This window comes from Manacus vitellinus, unplaced genomic scaffold (assembly GCF_001715985.3).
Source record: "Manacus vitellinus isolate BGI_N305 unplaced genomic scaffold, ASM171598v3 scaffold_26_pilon, whole genome shotgun sequence".
Classification (NCBI taxonomy): Eukaryota; Metazoa; Chordata; class Aves; order Passeriformes; family Pipridae; genus Manacus; species Manacus vitellinus.
The window spans coordinates 6,518,385-6,536,572 of NW_021939960.1; the positions used below are offsets into that span (position 1 = coordinate 6,518,385).

Here is an 18,188-nt window from a genome sequence, read left to right on the forward strand (position 1 = left end):
TTTCATTGCCTTGCTACTTGTGCTGCGTTGACTCGGCAATGTTGGCACTCTGGAACCAGCTGTACAGTGAGAAAAAAAGAGAGAGTTGAAATCTTGCAGCAAAATGAGGAAATCTATGGCGGGGAGATAATAGCATTGGGACTGATTCAATGTAAGCAAGAAATCACAAGCTGAGTCATTAAAAACAGAAATGAATGGGAGGCAATAAATGGATGGCTTGGATGAATAAGAATGATTAGGAAGTGCGTGGAGTTGCTTGGTTTTTTTTTTCCCTAAAGATTATATTTTGTCCTTTAAAGTGGCATATGGCTCCTGTGAAAGCCAATACCCACAGTGAATGTGTCACAGCCAGTTTATAAATACTTTAAGAGATGACAAGCAGCTCGGTGGACAGCACAGAGCAAGAGTGGGCTCCCTGCCCACAGCACCTGGGCACAAGTCATTAGCCTCAGACCCATAAGGAGGTATCCAGGAGGTGGGTGTTGGGGCTGAGAAGGGTTTTGGGTGGGGGGAAACATCTGCTGCTTGGAAGTGTTTCACCCTGTTTGCTTTTAATTAAGACTAGCAGTGACTGAAGTTGAAAGGGAGGGTGATGTGGTCACCTGGGTCAGGTGGCCCAAACTCCTGCCACCAAGGGAATAAACCTTTACTCTTCCCTGACTCATGAAATATCAAAATACCAACATAAATTCATGAAGTATAAAAGGACATATCCCAGTGCTGGTGAAGAGACGGTAAGAGTGTTTCCTCCAGAAGGAAGGTGGGTCAGTTTGAGAACTCCTGGCTCCTGGTTGCATCTGGTAATAACAGAGATGTGCTTTATCTGTCTACCGAAATTGGTGAGAGTACAATCAGTCCCCAGCCAGGAAACCTCCTTTACAAGTGCAGTCAAATGTAACATCAGACATGAGTCTGATACACATTTGATAGGGGCAGTGTGCAGCTGCAGTCAGTGGCTGCTGTGCAGGAGGCACGCTTGATTTACATGAACACAAGCTGTTCCTCCCCTTAGAGCCTGATTCAGCACCTCATAATCACTCCTGACTTTAACAGAGTGCTAAAGCAGTCTTATTTATTGCTTCCAATATTGCATCCAAAGATGAGAAACAGATTTAGAGCTGTAAGAGTCATAAGAACATTGGAGAGGCAAAAAAAAGTGAAAAAATAGAGCCTTGCACCAAGGCATTATCTTTTTGTGCCAACATGTTACAACAATCTGTCTCTGCAGCAGGATTTCAATGCCTGCAGTTAGTTTTTGCATTTAAATGTTGCACATCAAAGTTACCTGCACTGCACTCAGCCAACTAAGGCAGGAGTTACCTGGAGGAGTCCAGCATGGAGCTGCAAAGCCATGCCTTCCTTTCTGCCAGGCTCACCCGCTCTGCATCAAATTCATGCTGAAATCTGAACCCTGAAATAGTCCATGCACTCTGCTCCTCAGACTGGGTAATTAAGATAAAATTTTACAAATGAAAGGTGGATCTCATTTGTTTAACTTACCTTAAGGACCAGACCTGTTGTAGCACTACTGACCTGAATGTTTAATATTTGGTAGCACATGTGATCTGCCCTTCTGGGGTGGGAACAGGACCTTGGTGCTGTTCTGAGCATCACTTTCTGCCAAATCCTCTTGTTCCAGTGCCTGCAAGACCTGCCAGTACAGGAAAGCACATCAGTGCTTGTGCACACCATTATCTACTCAGCAAATGCCAGTATTTTTTCCAGCAACCTACAGATAAGTACTAACATCTTCACCAAAGGCTGCAATATTCCCAGGTTACAGCCATCTGAATGTGGGACATTTTGTCAGGGAAACCTTTCCCCCATTCCCTGCTGATGAGGCTGATTACCATCTCAGGGGAAACATTTTTATAGGAACATCTCAAACAGATGCTGGCAAAAAATATTGGGAAATACAGGATGCTTTGAAGATGCTCTCTAACAAAACACCTTCCACAGTATTCAAGGGAGAACCTTATTAATTTCATCATTTATAGTTCAGCCAAGGTATTTAAGGAGAAATACTCTTGGTTGCTGGCACAGTCAGGTGCTGCAATGCACAGGAACTGGTTGAAAGAAGGCAGTCTGCATCAGTAATCAGGTTAGAGTCAGCTGCCTCTGCCCTCCAGCTCCCTCTGAAATGGCATGTAGTCTAATTAGTTGTAGAAAGGATTTTACTGAACAGTTGTAAACAGATCTGAGGGCTTGGAATAAAATCAATCTGACTGTGGAAACTTTTCAGGATAATTATAAACTGTTATTGGCAGAGTGTGAGAGAGACCAAAGGACTTTAAGCAGTGGGAAACGTGTAGCTGTGTGGGCTGCTCTCTGCAGGGGGAAGGAGAGGGATGGAGGTTGTGGGGGTCTAACCAGGCCTTTACCAGAGGAGAGATGGGGGGCTTAAGCTGCTGGGGAGACTTCCTCAGAGGTGCTTTTTTTTTAATGTTCCTGAATGTTTTGTTCTTTTCTGTAATGTTAATGACACCTGAGGTACCAACACACCTCATGGTGGAGAGTACACAACCAGGTGAACTGCACAGGGAAGTGCTTATACTTAATAAAAAAAAAAAAGGAAGAAGAGGAAAAATATTAGGGGTTTAAGCATGGTTTTATATGAAGGTATGTAAAAATTCTCTTTCCAGAGATCAGAATGCTCTTGGCTCTGACCTTCACCATTTCCCTACTGATGTAAGCTCTGAAAATTACATCTGGACAGGCCAGTCCTCGCTGCCCTGTGAAGTTGCCCTGGCCACCAGCCCACCTTGACCTGCTGCTCAACTCTGTGTTCCTGTTCATGGCAATGCCCCAGAATTCCACCAGAGAAAATGGCTTTTGTTTCACTCAGACTCTTGACTTCTCCCACCCGTCTCCTCGTCCTGGCGATGCCGGCCGGACTTTCAGTGCTGTGAGCGGGCTGGATGCCTGTGACACCCCAGTGAGCAATGGCATCACCTCCCCTGCTGTGCCCAGCCCCTCTGACTCGTGTGCTGAACCCCTCTGCTCCACCACCCCGGGAGAGGAGGAGACCCGGTTCGAGGAAGGGATTAAATACGTGTCGGCTGAAGGGGAGGAACTGGCCTGTGGCTGGGGGGGTTTCACCCCCGGGTGCTTACAGCTCTGCAACACGTCCAAGGGCGTCTTGTTCTTCCTCTGCGTGGCCTCCTTCCTGCAAGGCATGACCGTGAACGGCTTCATCAACACCGTCATCACCTCCATCGAGCGCCGCTTCGACCTCCGCAGCTACCAGAGCGGGCTGATCGCCAGCTCCTACGACATCGCGGCCTGCGTCTGCCTGACCTTCGTCAGCTACTTTGGGGGGAACGGCCACAAACCACGCTGGCTGGGCTGGGGGGTGCTGGTCATGGGCTTGGGCTCCCTGCTCTTCGCCTTGCCCCACTTCACCACGGCGCAGTACGAGGCACACTCGGCGGCCGAGGTGGGTGTCTGCGGGGGCAACCAGAGCCTGCCGTGCTCCCAGGCTGCCTCCAGCCTCTCCGGCTACAGGTTTGTCTTCATGCTGGGGCAGTTCCTGCACGGGATGGGAGCCACGCCGCTCTACACGCTTGGCGTCACCTACTTAGATGAAAACGTCAAGACTAACTACTCCCCTGTGTACATTGGTGAGTGGGGCTGGAGGGGCAGCTCGAACCCGTGGCCGGGGTGGTGGGAGGGAGAGGTGGTTCCTCTGCCTCAGCACCCAGCAGCCCACAGTGGGAACACCTCTCCTGGCACTGCTCAGTCTTTTGTTCCTGAAAACGGGTGAGGTGGAAATCAGAGGGACGTGGCAGCTGCTGGGGAGGTTTGGATTATTTACTGTGACGAACTGTAAGCACAGCTGGGTATTTTTCCCCTGCAGCTCATGCCTTGAGGATCAGGAGGTGCCTCCTGCTCCTGGCATGGAGCCAGCTGGGGAGAGTCCTCTGGCCATGCCCTGGTGTGTGCATGGCATTAACATCTCTGGCAGGCAGCCACGAGGCCATACCCCATCTGTGCACGGGGACATAGAACCACAGAATCGTTTGGGTTCAAAGGGACCTTTAAAGGTCATCTAGTCCAACCCCCTGCAACAAGCAGGGACACCTTCAACTTGTTCAGGTTGCTCAGAGCCCTGTCCAATCTGACCTTGAATGTTTCCAGGGATGGAGCATCTGCCACCTGTCTGGGCAGCCTGTGCCAGTGTTTTACCACCCTCATTGTAAAAAACTCCTTTCTTATGTCTAATCTAAATCTTTAGATCATCACCCCTTTAGTGACACAGCAGAGCAGGGATGGTCACTGGGCTTTGGTCACTGCTGGTGCAAAGCACAGCCAAGAACAGAGGCTCAGCTCACTCCTCTGTATCGCTGCTCACTTAGCAGCTGCCAGATACCCACAGTCCTGTTTGGTGAAATTGCTAAAAGGGTGATCTTTTGGCAATTCCAAAATTTATCAGTCTGCCCATGTCATTGTATCAGAAGGCTGTGTGGGAAGGAGATCACAAGGAGATCATCAGCAAGTTGATGTTCTTTCCATATGTTGTTGTTTAAACAGCAAACCAAAATAAGTGCCAGTGGTGCCATGTTTAGTGTAGACATTGCGTGTCATCAGTGGGAAGAGAACAGTGCTGCTCATCCTGCCAGCAGCTGGGATGTGGCAGCAGGGTCAGATGCATCCCTGCTAAATAAGCTTTTCCACTGAACCAAATATGCCTGCCCCTTGCTATAAAAATTCCCAGGTTGAATGCAAAAGTTTCCCTGGGACAAAAGCATGAGATGAAAACTTGTTAGAACTATCTGTGTTTGTGTCTCTGTGGTTTTGGGAGAGGGGTGTGATGTGGCCAGGGGCTGAGCATCCTGCATCCACGAGGGAATTGGGCTGGGGATGCTGGGCACCAGCAGTGCTCTGCAGCATCCCTGGCTGACAGGCTGCTGGTTGTCTAACACAGTTTGTTTTCCCTTTCAGCTGTTTTCTACACTGCTGCAATCCTTGGGCCTGCAGCGGGTTATCTGGTAGGAGGAATGTTTCTAAATATTTATACTGAAATTGGCAGAGAGTAAGTCCTTAAAAAAAAATCTTGTTCCTTTCCCTTTATGCTCTAAGTTTCCTTTGGGGTAAAAAAAAAAAAATAACAATGATCTGAAACAATGACCTGATGGCTGGGTGGAGGCGTGCCTGGGGTGTTCAGTGATGTGTCTGCAGGGGGGAGAGGCTGGAAGAGTGGTTTGCATTAGTGCTGCTACTGGAGGGAAATTGCTGACAAACCTGTCAGCTTAAATCCTCCTTCACGCTGCACTGCCTGTGCTAATGAGGCTATGAGCAGCAGGTGAATTTTTTGAATGAGTTCCCTGATGAGCAGTGCTACCAGCAGTGCTGATGGTCCTCCCAGTCATCCCACCAGGATGCTTAGTCCCTCCTTGCTTTGTAGTGTTTGTAATTTATTCTTGTTTCCTTACAGATTCTTTGGCAGATCACAGAATCATAGAATGGTTTGGGTTGGAAGGGACCTTAACAATTATCTAGTTCCAACCCCTCTGCCATAGGCAGGGACACCTTCCACTAGACCAGATGAATGGATTAAAAAGGGGAAATGGGTTTTCAGGGGAAGGAATGGGTTATTTGCACCAGTTTTATTGCAAAGTGTGGTTTTAGGGTGGAGCAAGGATCTTAGCAGCCCCCAAAGCACAAATGAAAAGGGGTGAGGTGAATGTACAAGTCAGAGATGAAATGAGAATTAAATTATACAATTTCCTGGGCTCATTAAGTGGTCAGACAGGCAGGAGGCAGCGTGGCAGGAGGGATGGTGGATGTGACATCCCCATCAGATCACCACAGGGGAGCCAGAGCTCGGTTTCCTTCCCTGTCACCCCCACCCTGTGTTCCCCCAGCCCCTGCCAGCCTCAACAAGAGGCACACCGAGCTGTCCTGCTCTGTTTCCAACCGCCACCTCTCTCCCTTGTGCCCTTTTGGCTTCGCTTCCCACAGGATCGGCATCTCCCCGGAGAACACGCTGTGGGTGGGGGCGTGGTGGATCGGCTTCCTCGGGGCAGGAGCAGCCTCCCTCCTCATCTCCATCCCCATCCTGGGGTACCCCCAGCGCCTCCCAGGTACGTGGCTCCCCCAGGGCTGGAGCTGGGACTGCACTGCTCACACCTGCCTTGGTGCTTGCATCCTCATGCACGTGTGTAGCTGGGGCCACAAGGATAAAGGAAGAACTTCCAGTGCTCAAGTTGTAATTCCCAAAATGATTTCACCGCCTTGGCTTTCCATCTGCCTCTTTTACTGCTTCTCCCTTGCAGCTGTTGGTGGAGGGAGGATGTCACGTTGCATTTTCCCTCTGCAAATCCTCTGCTTCAGTAGCATCCACATCCCGTGTCTGACACGCTCCCTGTTCCTGTTTGCCTCTCATTTGCAGGATCTCAGCGATATATTGTTATGAGGGTGTCGGAGGCTCATCAGATAAAGGATGGGAGCCACAAAAAAGCATCGGATCCAGACTTCGGGAAAACAGTTAAAGATCTGCCTCGGTGAGAAAACCACTTCATGCCTGAGGTTCGGGGAGCCCTCTCCAGAGGAGAGAGAGTAATGCCTCAGGTTGAGCTTGCTTTCAGCCCTGCCAGATCGAAGCTTTTGCCCATCTCAAGCGATGACACTTTCTTACAGAGGAGGTGCCAAAATGCCTGGTCCCGTCAGCGTCTGGGGGCTCTCGGTGAAGGGGCTGAACTAGAACTGGTGCTGGGGATCCCACGGGAGAGCAGGGGACAAGGGGCTGGTCCCATCTGGGGTTTTCAGAAGCTCACATCCATGTGTGCAGATCCACCTGCAGTCCTGTGCCACACACTGAGTTTCACTGAGTATCTTGATGCCAAGCTTTAGGTGACGGGAGAGGAGCAGGCGTTGCCAGCTCATTCCCTCTCCCCAGCAGCATTTTTTCTGCCTGTTTGCTTATGGCTGGCCTCACCTGGCCCAATTGTGTGTTTTCCAACGTCTCCTCCTCCCCAGCCCCTTGGGGCTTTTTTCTTTTCCTCTATTTTTACTTATGTTAGATCCCTGTTTGGCCTTTTAATGAGAAACAAGATGAAACAAGGCCCCCTGATTCTCACAGCTCCATTCCAAATCCAGGGAACAAGATATGCCTCACTGTAGCTTTCAGTTCCCTTTCTCTTTTATTCTTAGTTTCCTTTTTTTTCCCCGTTTGCCTTCACATCTTCCAGCCACCTTTCATGTGTTACTACTTCTTATCTCTCCAGCAAGGCAGTGACACAGCAACTTGCTTAATCCCTTAGCTGCTGCTTGGCTGAGTGGTGCAGGCAAGCAGGCTTGGACCCAGCGAGCTCTGGTAGGAGGTGCTTTTAAGGAGTCCTGACTGGGAACAAGCCAGTGGCCAAAATAAAACGTGGTCTTTTAACCTGGAAACTTCTGTGATAAATCTTTAAAATCTTTTGTGATTTTTGGTTTTTTTCTGTGTTGAGTTGTATTTAAGTGGAGGGCAGGGGGAGAGGTGCTGCTTTATTTACAGCTTGGGGTTAGCTGGCATTCAGGCTCTGGATGTTACAGAGATACCTATATATCGATTCCTTTTGGAGCTTGCAGTCAATAAGGGGCTTTTTCTTTTTTGTGTTTCTCCCAGGACCATTTTTAGGGAGGAGATTGTATCCGTGTGTGACGGCTGCTCTGTGCAAAGGCAAACACTCAGTGTTGCCAAACCCCAGGCCGCTGCCAACAATTATTTCTGAGCTGTAGTTGTGGTGTTGCTGTTGTGCTGGCAGAGGAGGGTGGAAGCAGGTGCTCAGTACCAGAGTTTTCAGCACCAATCGATCTGTGTTGTGTCAACACAGTGACTCACACATCGGTCTGGAATTCTTGGAGACTTCGTAGGAACTTTACCAGGGGTTAAGACAGTTTTATGAAGAATATTACATTGAACAGATTTCAATACTGTTATTAAATGGCATTCTTGACTGGGTGCCATTTTCCAAGGTCATGGCTTATTCTCCGCACGGAAATTAAATTCAGAACCTGCATTTAAATAATGATAAGGTTATGACTAAAACCAACACAAACAGAGAGGGTAGCAGGGAGGGATGAAATTCAGTGGTTGATGCTTTTCTTGCTTCTCTGGAACAAAGTCCCGCTGTTTCTTGGTGAAGGCTGTCTGACAGCAGGAAAGGAGATAGTCCTCCTTCGGGAGCAACTTCTTTCACCCCTCGTTCCTGAAGAACAAATAGCTGAAGGTGGGCAGCCTTTATCAAACAATTTAGATCAGTCCAGACCTTTTCATTTGAAAGCAAAAACCCAACAGACTTTTATGGTCCCTGGTTTTGATTAATAAAAGGGAAGTGCCTTAAAGGCTTGCTATTCTGGAAACTTGCATTAAAAAGATCACATCTGTGCAGGCAGCTCTTGGGGACACGTGGACCAGGCTGGAGAGTGAGGCCAAAGGAACACTCACTGTTCCTTTTGTTTTAGTAAGGGATCATGTGCTACACATTTTCTTACAGCATGGACAGGAACAGTCTCACAAAGATAAGCAGAAATACTGATGAAATAAAATGCTGTTCCATGCCATCAGGTCCTTTCTAAGTGAGGTTAATGAGTTGCTGTACTCACAGTGCTGCCTAAGAGCAGGAGCTTACAGGAATGTAGTCCATACAATTTAATCCTCTGCCCTGAAGAGACTTCTGTCTTAACTCTTGGGTTGAAAAGCCCTGATGAAATAGCATTTTCCTTTCTCTGGTTCCATCTGATTGCTCTCCTGGAATAACCCCTCCTGTCAGAGCAGAGGGACGCAAATAGAAGGCATGTAGAGCTGTGCCAGGAGAGGAGGTGAGGGACGGGGTTTGTGAGGATCACTCACTTGTCTGTCAAGCTCTGATCTTCAACATGAGAAGCTGTGGTCAATATTTCACTCATCACTCTTGGATTAGGTGCAGGATGGGACTTTGTTTTGTCTCATGGCTTTACTGCAGCTTCCCTGCCCTCTGTTCCCTTGGTGGTGGTGAGAGTAGGTGTCATTTTATGCTGGAAATGACCCCATTGATGTGCTATGAATAAATTGCATAAATATCCATCTATTAATGACACATTAGGTTGTGTCTGTACTCTGTTACAGTCTGAGGTGTCCTGGGCATGCCAGGGTTTCTCAGAGGAGCAGGTTCTGGTTATACAGATGGTGCCAACCTACTCAGGAGAACCATTAAGTGATGAAAGAGTTCCTATCTGTGCCCATATCAGTAAAGATTTGGAGAGTCAGCTTTTATACGTGATGGGATTCTCCTCTGTGAGGTACTGAGCCTCCTGCAGTCCCTGTGGCTGCAAAAACTGAGGACAATCAAGGCTATTCAAGAGTTGTGTGGTTTCTGGGTGTGTTTAAAGTCCTATTGATAGCGATGAAGAGGTCTGTGTTGACTTTAGTAAAGTTTTATGTGCCATAGCTGCTCACAACTACGTCTTTTGTCTTCAAACAGATTAAATTACATCAGTAAATTCTTAATCAAGTGCTGAAAGGAACTCCTTTGCATTTTTTTACCTGCAAGTCTAACCTGGCAAAGGGCACAAAGTCACACTAGTGCCAGGGAATGACTCTTTTCTGTAAAAAGGGGAAGGCACTGTCCATTTTCTGCATCAGCCACAAGGTCCACAAGCGTTTTTTCACAAAGATTAGGCTTTGTGCTTCCAAATTAAGCATAGTTGAAAAGATCTGGAAAATAGTTTAGTAAATTAAACTAATCCCAAGAGCTACACAATGTTTAGTATTCAGCTCCACGTAATCAAAGTGTAGGAATGTGTGGTATTCCTGTGTTTCAGCTTATTTGTTCTTTCGATGTAACGAAATTCCCCGTTTGATGTGAGCAAAGTTGCACAAATCTGAGGCTGAGCCTCAGCACATCTCTCACTCACTTGTTCTGCAGTAGGTTTTCTCTGATCTCACACCTCCTCTGGAGCAGGAGTGGTAAGTGACTGTTCCTTTCTGTGCAGTGAGCATCCCTGTTGCTGCCATTGTTGCAGGATGACCAGGTTTGTGCCCATCCCAGAAACAGGATAACCTGTGGCACTGGTCTGAGCTTGGCTTGGGGGAAGTCATGCAGCAGAATTTCAAGCTCGTTACAAAAACGTCCCCTGCAAAGCAGTGTCAGCCCTCTTAGTCCAATATCCGAGATAGAGAGAGATAATTGAGACCATCCCATGTGCCTGAGGGCCTTTCTGTGTCTCAGAGATGGAATTGTTGCTGGATCTGCATATAAATTACACATGGCAATTTTTCAGGCATATCTATGGCATATCTACTAAATCCTGGTGGGTCAAAGTAAAATGTATTTACTCAACTTATACATTAAGCTTCAAGTAAAACTGTGCTTAGATTGTGGAATAAAGATTGCTTTCCACTTTTTAGTGGATATAAGGTGTCTTGGAGGTGTTTCCTCCATATAGAAAGGCTTGCTTGGTATTTCCCCCAAGGTTATAATTCTTATGAGGATGTGGGTACATGAGTAATGTGTGTATGTGAGGATGTAGCACTACTTTGTTCCCTGCTCTTTCTTGAGTCAGGAGTCCCAAGATACCTGCCATCAGGGCCTAATAAAACCTTGAAATGGTTGAGATTTAGTGAGGAGTAATGTCCTTTCACTATTGCCTCGTTTAAGAATAGAAAATACCCACCCTGACCCTAAAAGCTGGAAAATTACTGCTGAAATCATCCTTTTGGAAGTCGTGGGTGCCCTGGGTGTGAATTATATCACACACTGTGACATCTACCCTGTGCAGGTACATAGGGACAGGTGAGGGTACCCTCAGCATCCTTCCTTGGCTGGTAGGACTCAATAAGCATAAGTGGAGAAGATCCCTGCTCTTTCAACCCCCAATTAGCTCCCTTTTGGTATTTTTTCTTTCAAAGAGATGCAGCACGATGGGATGCTGCCTCATCTTGCATGTGATCCTTCTGACTTAAAAGATAGGGACAGACCTGAAGTCAAAATGTGCCACAGTGATTCAATTCCAATATATTTGTCCTTCCCAGATCAGTGCTGCTACTTCTGAAGAACCCCACCTTCATCTTCCTCTGCTTAGCAGGAGCAACTGAAGCCACCCTCATTGCTGGGATGTCCACCTTTGGACCCAAATTCCTGGAGTCTCAGTTTAGTTTAAGTGCCTCTGAAGCTGCTACATTTTTTGGTAAGGAAACCACGTTTTTGCAGTGTTTTCCCATTTTGCCAACAAATACAAGAGCACTTCAGCCCATTTAGAGTGGAGACAGGTGCTTTGCAGTTCATTTACAGAGCTGTTATCCTCTTCAGCTCTTAGATAGGATTATTTTCATCAGCACATCTCCACCAAGTGCATATCCAGAGCTGTATCTACTGACATCAGGAAGAAATGTGGTCACTTCTGTAGCCATCTGTTACCCTCTAGAGGAAGGCAAAATAATTGTAATGTGTTCCTCCTAGTGCATTACCAGGAAACATTGACTAAACATTTCCTGTAATGAGGGATGTCTGAGCTGGGGGACATATTTTGTCAGCACCCAAAAACTGGGAGGATCCTCGTATAGCTGCTGTAACACAGACCAAGGCAGTGGTCTCCAACAATCATCAAGACTCATGATGTGCTCCTGAAAGAGCCAGTTTTAAGATTTCTGGGTAGGAAGAGCTCTTTACCAGGCTCAAGCCACGTTACCTGAGCTGTTAAGGAGGACCACCTACTATAGCAACGTCCACTGAACTCCCACCAAGAAACCACACAGCAACCAAGGGGTCCTTTATATGCAAGACACACTGCAATTAATGTATTCAAACATGAAAACTCCTTGCTGACATTTCTAAACTTACTTGTGGGGTTTTTTCCCCCTTTTTTCCAGGTTATCTGGTCGTGCCAGCCGGAGGGGGAGGCACATTCCTGGGAGGATTCCTTGTGAATAAATTCAAACTCCGCTGTTCAGGAATCATCAAATTGTGTTTACTTTGCACAGTGACAAGTCTGCTGGCGATATTGATTTTTTTTATCCACTGCCCTAACATGCCAATGGCAGGAGTAACCCAGATGTACGACGGAAGGTAACAACAACCATCCCATCTGTCTGTGCAGTGGGGCCCTGGTCAGAATAGAAGGATAACTCCAAACACACAGTGCTGGTGGCAGTCTCATGTGAATGTGTTGGGGATGAAAGTTGGTGTCTAGTCAGTCCTACAGGCAGATGTTGAGGGTGAGACACAGAAAATAGATGTCCTAATTTTTGCAACTGGATGGAGTTTATAGAAGAGACTCCCTAGTTAGTAAGAGAGGGGAGATCAGTAGCACCAGAATGTAAGATACTCCACTCTTCAGTTGCCTTCACAGTGTCCTCCATCTCTAGCCAGTGGGATAAACTGGACCAAAACTGGGAATCTCCTCTCCAAATGGAAGTGTCACCCTAAGAGCTGGTCACTTAAACTCCCTTGGTAGATGTGGGAAAGACAGCTCCAGGGCACAGTTTAAATTGGGTGAGATGAAACCCTTCCCAAGCCTGGCTTTATGCTCCTTGGGTATCCATTGCAACTCCTTCTGTCTCCCCTTCTCTTTCTCTTCCTCTACTCATCTCCTCCTGGAAAACACTGTTCACTGACTGCTCCTGTGTTTCCCTTAGTGCTTTGCCTGGTGGGCACCTCAACCTGACAGCAGCCTGCAACGCCAAGTGTGGCTGTTTGCAGGACACCTACAGCCCTGTCTGCGGGAGTGATGACATTATGTATTACTCTCCCTGCCACGCCGGGTGCAGAAAAGTGTCTGAAAAACTCAGGAATGGCAAGAAGGTATGTCTGAAAGCACTGTGTATTAACAAGGTGGTGGCACATCTTTGGAGTGATTTGGCTGGCTTTGCAAAACTGTCCACAGGTTTGAGCTTTGCTACAGATTATTGTAAAAGTCTGGGGCAGGATGGATGCTCTCCGGTACAGGAGGTACCCAGAGGTCACCCTGCTTTGCTTCTCTCATTATATCCAGTCATCTTTGCCTCATTCTGGGTCAAACTGTGCTGAAATCCAGGGTAAATCAGCCAGGCAGGCAGGGAACTTGATAGGCACCTAATTCCTGTTCTAATGCTTATTTTGAGTCTTCAGTGAACATGATGTACCTCCTCATCCTTCCAGCATGTTGCTCATAGAGCCAGACAGAGGCTTAAGAAGGGTAGAGATGATATTCTGCATTCAAAGGCTGCCTGACAGAGTTAATTTCTCTTACTTAATGCTTTGCTTTGAAACAGAAGTGTGTCAAGAATGCAGCTTGATTTCCACTTCCATCCATTCCGGGAGTGAAACCAGCTGTTTTCTGCCCTCCCTAAATTTCATGATTTTTAAAGCTTTGACTGTCACAGTGCTCTCCTTGGCAGAACACCCACCAGCCTTTTTTTTCTCCAGGTCTATCGTGAGTGTAGCTGTGTCAACAGAACCCTCCTGCCCGGCCCTGGCGATGCAGAGGCAGGGAAATGCACCTCGTCCTGTGCTAAAAAGCCCTTGCTCCTGTGCTTCATGTTCGTGGTCATCCTCTTCACCTTCCTGAGCAGCATTCCTGCCCTGACTGCCACTCTGCGGTAAGCACAGGGTGGCCTCAGCCTCTGCCAGTGCTGCAAGAAGCCTCAGCATCCACCTCTCCACTTTATCCTGCTTAAGCCATGGAGAAGGTGTGATGGGAACCACCTCACCTCCAGGCTGCCAGCCTGGAGACATCAGGACTAATCCCTTCCCAGTCTAGCTGGGAAAGCAGATTTTAGCCTTGGAAGCTTTATCCTCTGCCATGTTTACAGCAGTGGTGGGGGCACATTGCACTGGGGTGATCCTCAGCCTCCAGAGGGGTGGGAGGTCCCAGGTGTGTGGGATGTGGTGTTGTGGGGCAGGGAGGTGCCAGGCAGCCTGGCAGCATTTTTAAACAAACCCCTTGTGTTCCCCAGGTGTGTTTCCGACAGGCAAAGGTCCTTTGCACTTGGGATCCAGTGGATTGTGGTGCGGACACTAGGTATGGAGCAGAGTGAATCTGAGCACTGGTATGGTCTGCTGGTTTTGTGGAGTGTGTACCAAGCTGTCATCTGAGAATAAAACACGTCGGGTTGGAAAAGAAGGGAGTAGGACATGTACTGATGAAAGGAGGATACTTTCTTTTGTTTACTGTAATTCAGAAATACCTAATTCCCTTTGCATGTGATTTGCAAACTGAATGGAGGGTTCTGTGACACATCACAGGTGGAAGAGGAGCAATGTCCTGGCAACGTGTCCTTATTTTAAGAAAAGGAGCAGATGTACTGAAGCTCCCGTGTGTCTCTTTTGGCTCTTGTGCAACACGTAGGTCAGGATGGTCAAAAGACCTGCTGGACTCTCAGATCTGGAAATCCAGTGTATTTTTGATACCTTGTGGCTCTGGGTGCTGCAGGATGAGTTTTTCTAATCATGGTAGCAACAGAGCCTGATGTTTTTCTGCAAACACCTTGTGAGTTGCAGGACTGGTGTGTAGGTGCTGCCCAGACTGAAGCTCCACTCTCTCTTCCCACAGGAGGCATCCCTGGCCCCATTGCCTTTGGATCCATGATTGATAAATCCTGCCTGCTCTGGCAGGACCAGTGTGGTGAGCAGGGCTCTTGCTACGTTTACCAGAACTCAGCCATGAGCAGATACACCCTCATCGCTGGACTGGTCTACAAGGTGATAAAACAAGCAGGTCTTTAGGAGACAACGTTTTTCTCTGGGAGAGAATTCCACAAAATTGGGTTGCCCTGATCTGGCCTCCCCCAGACGAAATTAAATTTTTACATGAGAAATGTTCTCAGGGAAGTCAAAAGCCCCGTTTCCTTCTCACCAGGTAATGGTGCTCCAGACACCATCATTCTCTTAAATTCCCATTATTTTCTAGGTTTACAGCTTATTTTGCACCATATGAAATATCTCCTGCAAACAGTAACCAAAGTGATTTTTGCTAGAAATGGAGTAAAAGACATAACTGCAGTGTGTTAGTGAGAGTGAGGGATGGCTTTTTGGGCAGGTTGTAAATAACCATTCCCCGACCACTGCTAGAAAATAAGAGCTTATGTGGGTTTTATTTATTAGCAGAAAACCATCATTTTAACTGCTCCCAAACAAGCAGTTGCCCTAGATAGTAGTGTTTAGCAGTTGCTGTGATAAAGAGGCTCTCAAAAGCCTTGCAGCAAATGCCTCGTGCAGCACTGTGCTCCAGATGTCTGTGTGGGGTAAATTCTCATTGTCCCATTGCTATGGGGCTGGCCCCCAGCATCACCTCCTCCCCAAAGCTTGGTCAGCAAATCTCATTCCAGGTGTGGGATAGGCACCAGGTTTTGTGGGGAGCAGGGAGTAACGGGGTGTCTTTGTGGCTGCAGGTGCTTGGGACAACCTTCTTTATAGTCGCCTGTTTACTCTACAAACCCCCGCCACCGGAGTCGGCTCCAGGCAGCTCGGATGCATCCGAAAATGGCAACGGTGACCTCCAGGAGCACAAGCCTTCACTGCCAGCTGAAGAGGATATATAGTGCTGTACTCGTGCAAGTGACTTTCTCAGCCTCAGAAATACAATGAGAAGATGTTATGCGGTCCCCAGGGGTTTTTAAATTAACAGTAATATTATAACTTTTTTTTTTTTTTAGTCGAAGATAAATAATTTAATTAGCCACTGGTGTGCTTTGCTGTTTCCTCGATGGCAGAAGCACATTGAAAATCGTGCGCTGGTGCCATATGCAGTTATTTAATTTTATTTAAAGAAAGGGCTACCATAGCTTTATTCTGTGTCTGTGACAAGCGAGGACCGTGTTCTCCACTCGTGGAAATAAGCACCAGTAACTCCAATGGAGCATGTGGGGTTTAAACCACCAGAGGATCTGGGCCCTAATATCTCAATTGTAAAGCCAACTGTAGCAAAACTTCTGTTGGGACTTCCCAAGCCTGGAAAGAGCACTGCTGTCCTGCAGTCTGCATTGCAGCCAGGACAACTGGCCCTTAAACTGCTGTATGCAAAGCAGACGGCCCTGGCAGTGTCCTCCTCCTTCCTGTGACACACAGCATTCTCTGTTTGTCCAGGAGCAGGTTCTCTTATTATGCAAGTTCCTATTACCATGTGATAGGAGATAGGTTTGAGAGGAGATTTGATTAGCAAATCCATCAGGACACTACGGGCAGCCTTCCCCAGAGCTGCCGAGCACTGTACACTCACTGCCTCACTCATTGCAGGGTTTACACCGTGGTGACACTTCATTTTCTTTCTTGTGTTGTTTCAAAGTGATGCCTTTTGTAATGTACTGTGCAAAACTTGAACTTCTTGTTGTTTGCTGGGTGTGGGAAGACATGAGATACAGATCTATGCAATGCTTCTCTTTGGTTGTTCTGAAAAGACATTGGGGTTGGGTAAATGGAAAAGTTAGAGTGAATTTAGTTTGCCTCTAGACCACTACCTTAAGGGATAGGACTGCCTCGTGGGAAGGGGATGTTGACTTGTAACTGGCCTACTTGCAAGTAGAGAGGGCAGCGTTCCCAAAGTGACCTTTGAATGTGCACTTGCAATAGTGACCAGGAGCTTTCTGTGGGGCAAAAGTAGAATTTGGGCATCTTTACGTCTGGCTTCCCAAGGTTAGTGCTTGGTCTGCCTGTATTTGCACAGCCACATGATCTGGGTACATCTCCAGGGGAGGCTGTGGCCAGGTTCACAGGAGACCAGACCTACATTACCGAGCTGCAAAACTGGTGCTTTTTTTTTTTTTTTTAATTTGTGCCAGCTCCTACTTAGAATTACTTTGTAGATGTTTTTGTATATTTTGTGTATTTATGCTTTCATAAACAGACACAGGATGGGCATTTTCTTCCTCTGTTAGCAAAGGACTGGCTCTCAGAGCAGCAGTGAAGCTGTTCCCGTTGCAGACAGGGATGGCAGCTCTGGGAGTGTGGTCCATCTTCAGGTCGATGATGGTCGAGAAAATAGCTTCTTCCATTCCAAGATTCCCTTCCACCCAAGCCAGGTAGTGACATTCCCACTTCCAAACCATCCCTTGAGCATCCCTGCCCCATCCTTGTAAGTGCTCAAGGCCGGGTTAAACAGCGCTTGGAACAACCTGGTCTAGTGGAAGGTGTCCCTGCCTCCAGCAGGGTGTTGGAACAAGATCTTTAAGGTCCCTTCCAACCCAAACCATTCTGTGATTCCATGATGTTATCATCTCCAGTAACTGCTGGAAAAACTGAAAGTGCTAAGGGCGAGATGGAAGGTGGCTTTTGGCAGCTGGTGCAGCTTTGATGGGGCACAGTGTGCAGGGGAGCCCTGTTTTACCAGGGAGGCAGGATTAGACCCACTGATGCAGGAGTTAACCCCAACACCACCCAAACACCACAGGCTTCTTCACAACCTCCACCTGGGTTTGGAGCCACCTGCAAACACGAGCCTCTCTCCAGGCCTTGCCCTTTCCACCTTAGACACTTTGGGTACAAGCAGGGACCTTAGATGGGGGAAATGCATGAATGTATTTTGGGAACATATTTTGTGTATGATGTATTTATGAAAGGTAGAAGGTTTTCTTAATATATATGTACGGATATTGCAATGCAATTTTAGTGTTTATAAAATGAGCTTTATCTGAGTGTGTTGTTTCCAGAGCAAAACAAAAGCTTGTGGGATTCTGGGCATTTATTATGTTGCTGTGGGACTAGTAAGTCATGAATTTTAGTAAGCAGCAACAAGGCAGCAACCATAAACAGGTTGTTTAGGTGCACAGGTAACTTAAAAAATTTGGAAGTATGTTTCCCAGTTCATTTGAAGTATTATGTTGCTATAAAAGCATAGAAATACAATCAGTATTTCACAGGTATTTGTGTGTGTGTGTGTTTTTCATCAGCTGTCACCCTTTCCTAGCTGCTGTTCATGGCAGGGATGTATCTATGGTGCCAGGCTTTGCTGCAGGTCATCACAGTGCCTGCAAGGAGAAGAGTTTGAACTCAGGTTTGTGTTTAAATCATAGTGTTAATAAAACCCCTCATGGATGCAGAAGCTGCAGGCACCAGGTGACACTGAGACCCTGTGGGTTGGTGTCTGTCTCTGACTTACCCTCTTCTCCTGAGAACAGAAGATAATTGCTTTGGAGGGCAAAAGGAATTTTGTGGTTGTGGGGGAAGAAGAACCTTCATTTCCCTCCTTCATCCACAGATCGACCCCATTAAAGCCGTGGAGTTTCTACCAGACCTGCACTGGGTAAATGAGGTCAA

The 18,188-nt window shown here is 47.2% G+C and overlaps 1 protein-coding gene across 1 annotated transcript; it reads left to right on the top strand.

The window, feature by feature from the left end:
• The first annotated feature begins 2,714 nt into the window (after nt 1-2,714).
• SLCO4A1 (solute carrier organic anion transporter family member 4A1) lies at nt 2,715-16,701 on the top strand. Its single transcript, XM_018073813.2, has 11 exons — nt 2,715-3,620; nt 4,942-5,032; nt 5,962-6,083; nt 6,392-6,503; nt 10,994-11,148; nt 11,831-12,026; nt 12,596-12,761; nt 13,365-13,537; nt 13,895-13,959; nt 14,491-14,639; nt 15,329-16,701. The coding sequence occupies exons 1-11, from the start codon at nt 2,795-2,797 to the stop codon at nt 15,476-15,478; spliced, it is 2,205 nt and encodes a 734-aa protein (XP_017929302.1). The 5' UTR covers nt 2,715-2,794; the 3' UTR covers nt 15,479-16,701.
• The last annotated feature ends 1,487 nt before the right edge of the window (nt 16,702-18,188 follow it).

Excerpts from the sequence above, each read along its gene's own strand:
- SLCO4A1 (XM_018073813.2), top strand. The coding sequence starts at position 2,795 with ATGGCAATGCCCCAGAATTCCACCAGAGAAAATGGCTTTTGTTTCACT. Across the intron at positions 6,084-6,391 it reads GTACCCCCAGCGCCTCCCAG|GATCTCAGCGATATATTGTT; the intron begins GTACGTGGCTCC and ends TCTCATTTGCAG. Across the intron at positions 12,027-12,595 it reads ACCCAGATGTACGACGGAAG|TGCTTTGCCTGGTGGGCACC; the intron begins GTAACAACAACC and ends TGTTTCCCTTAG.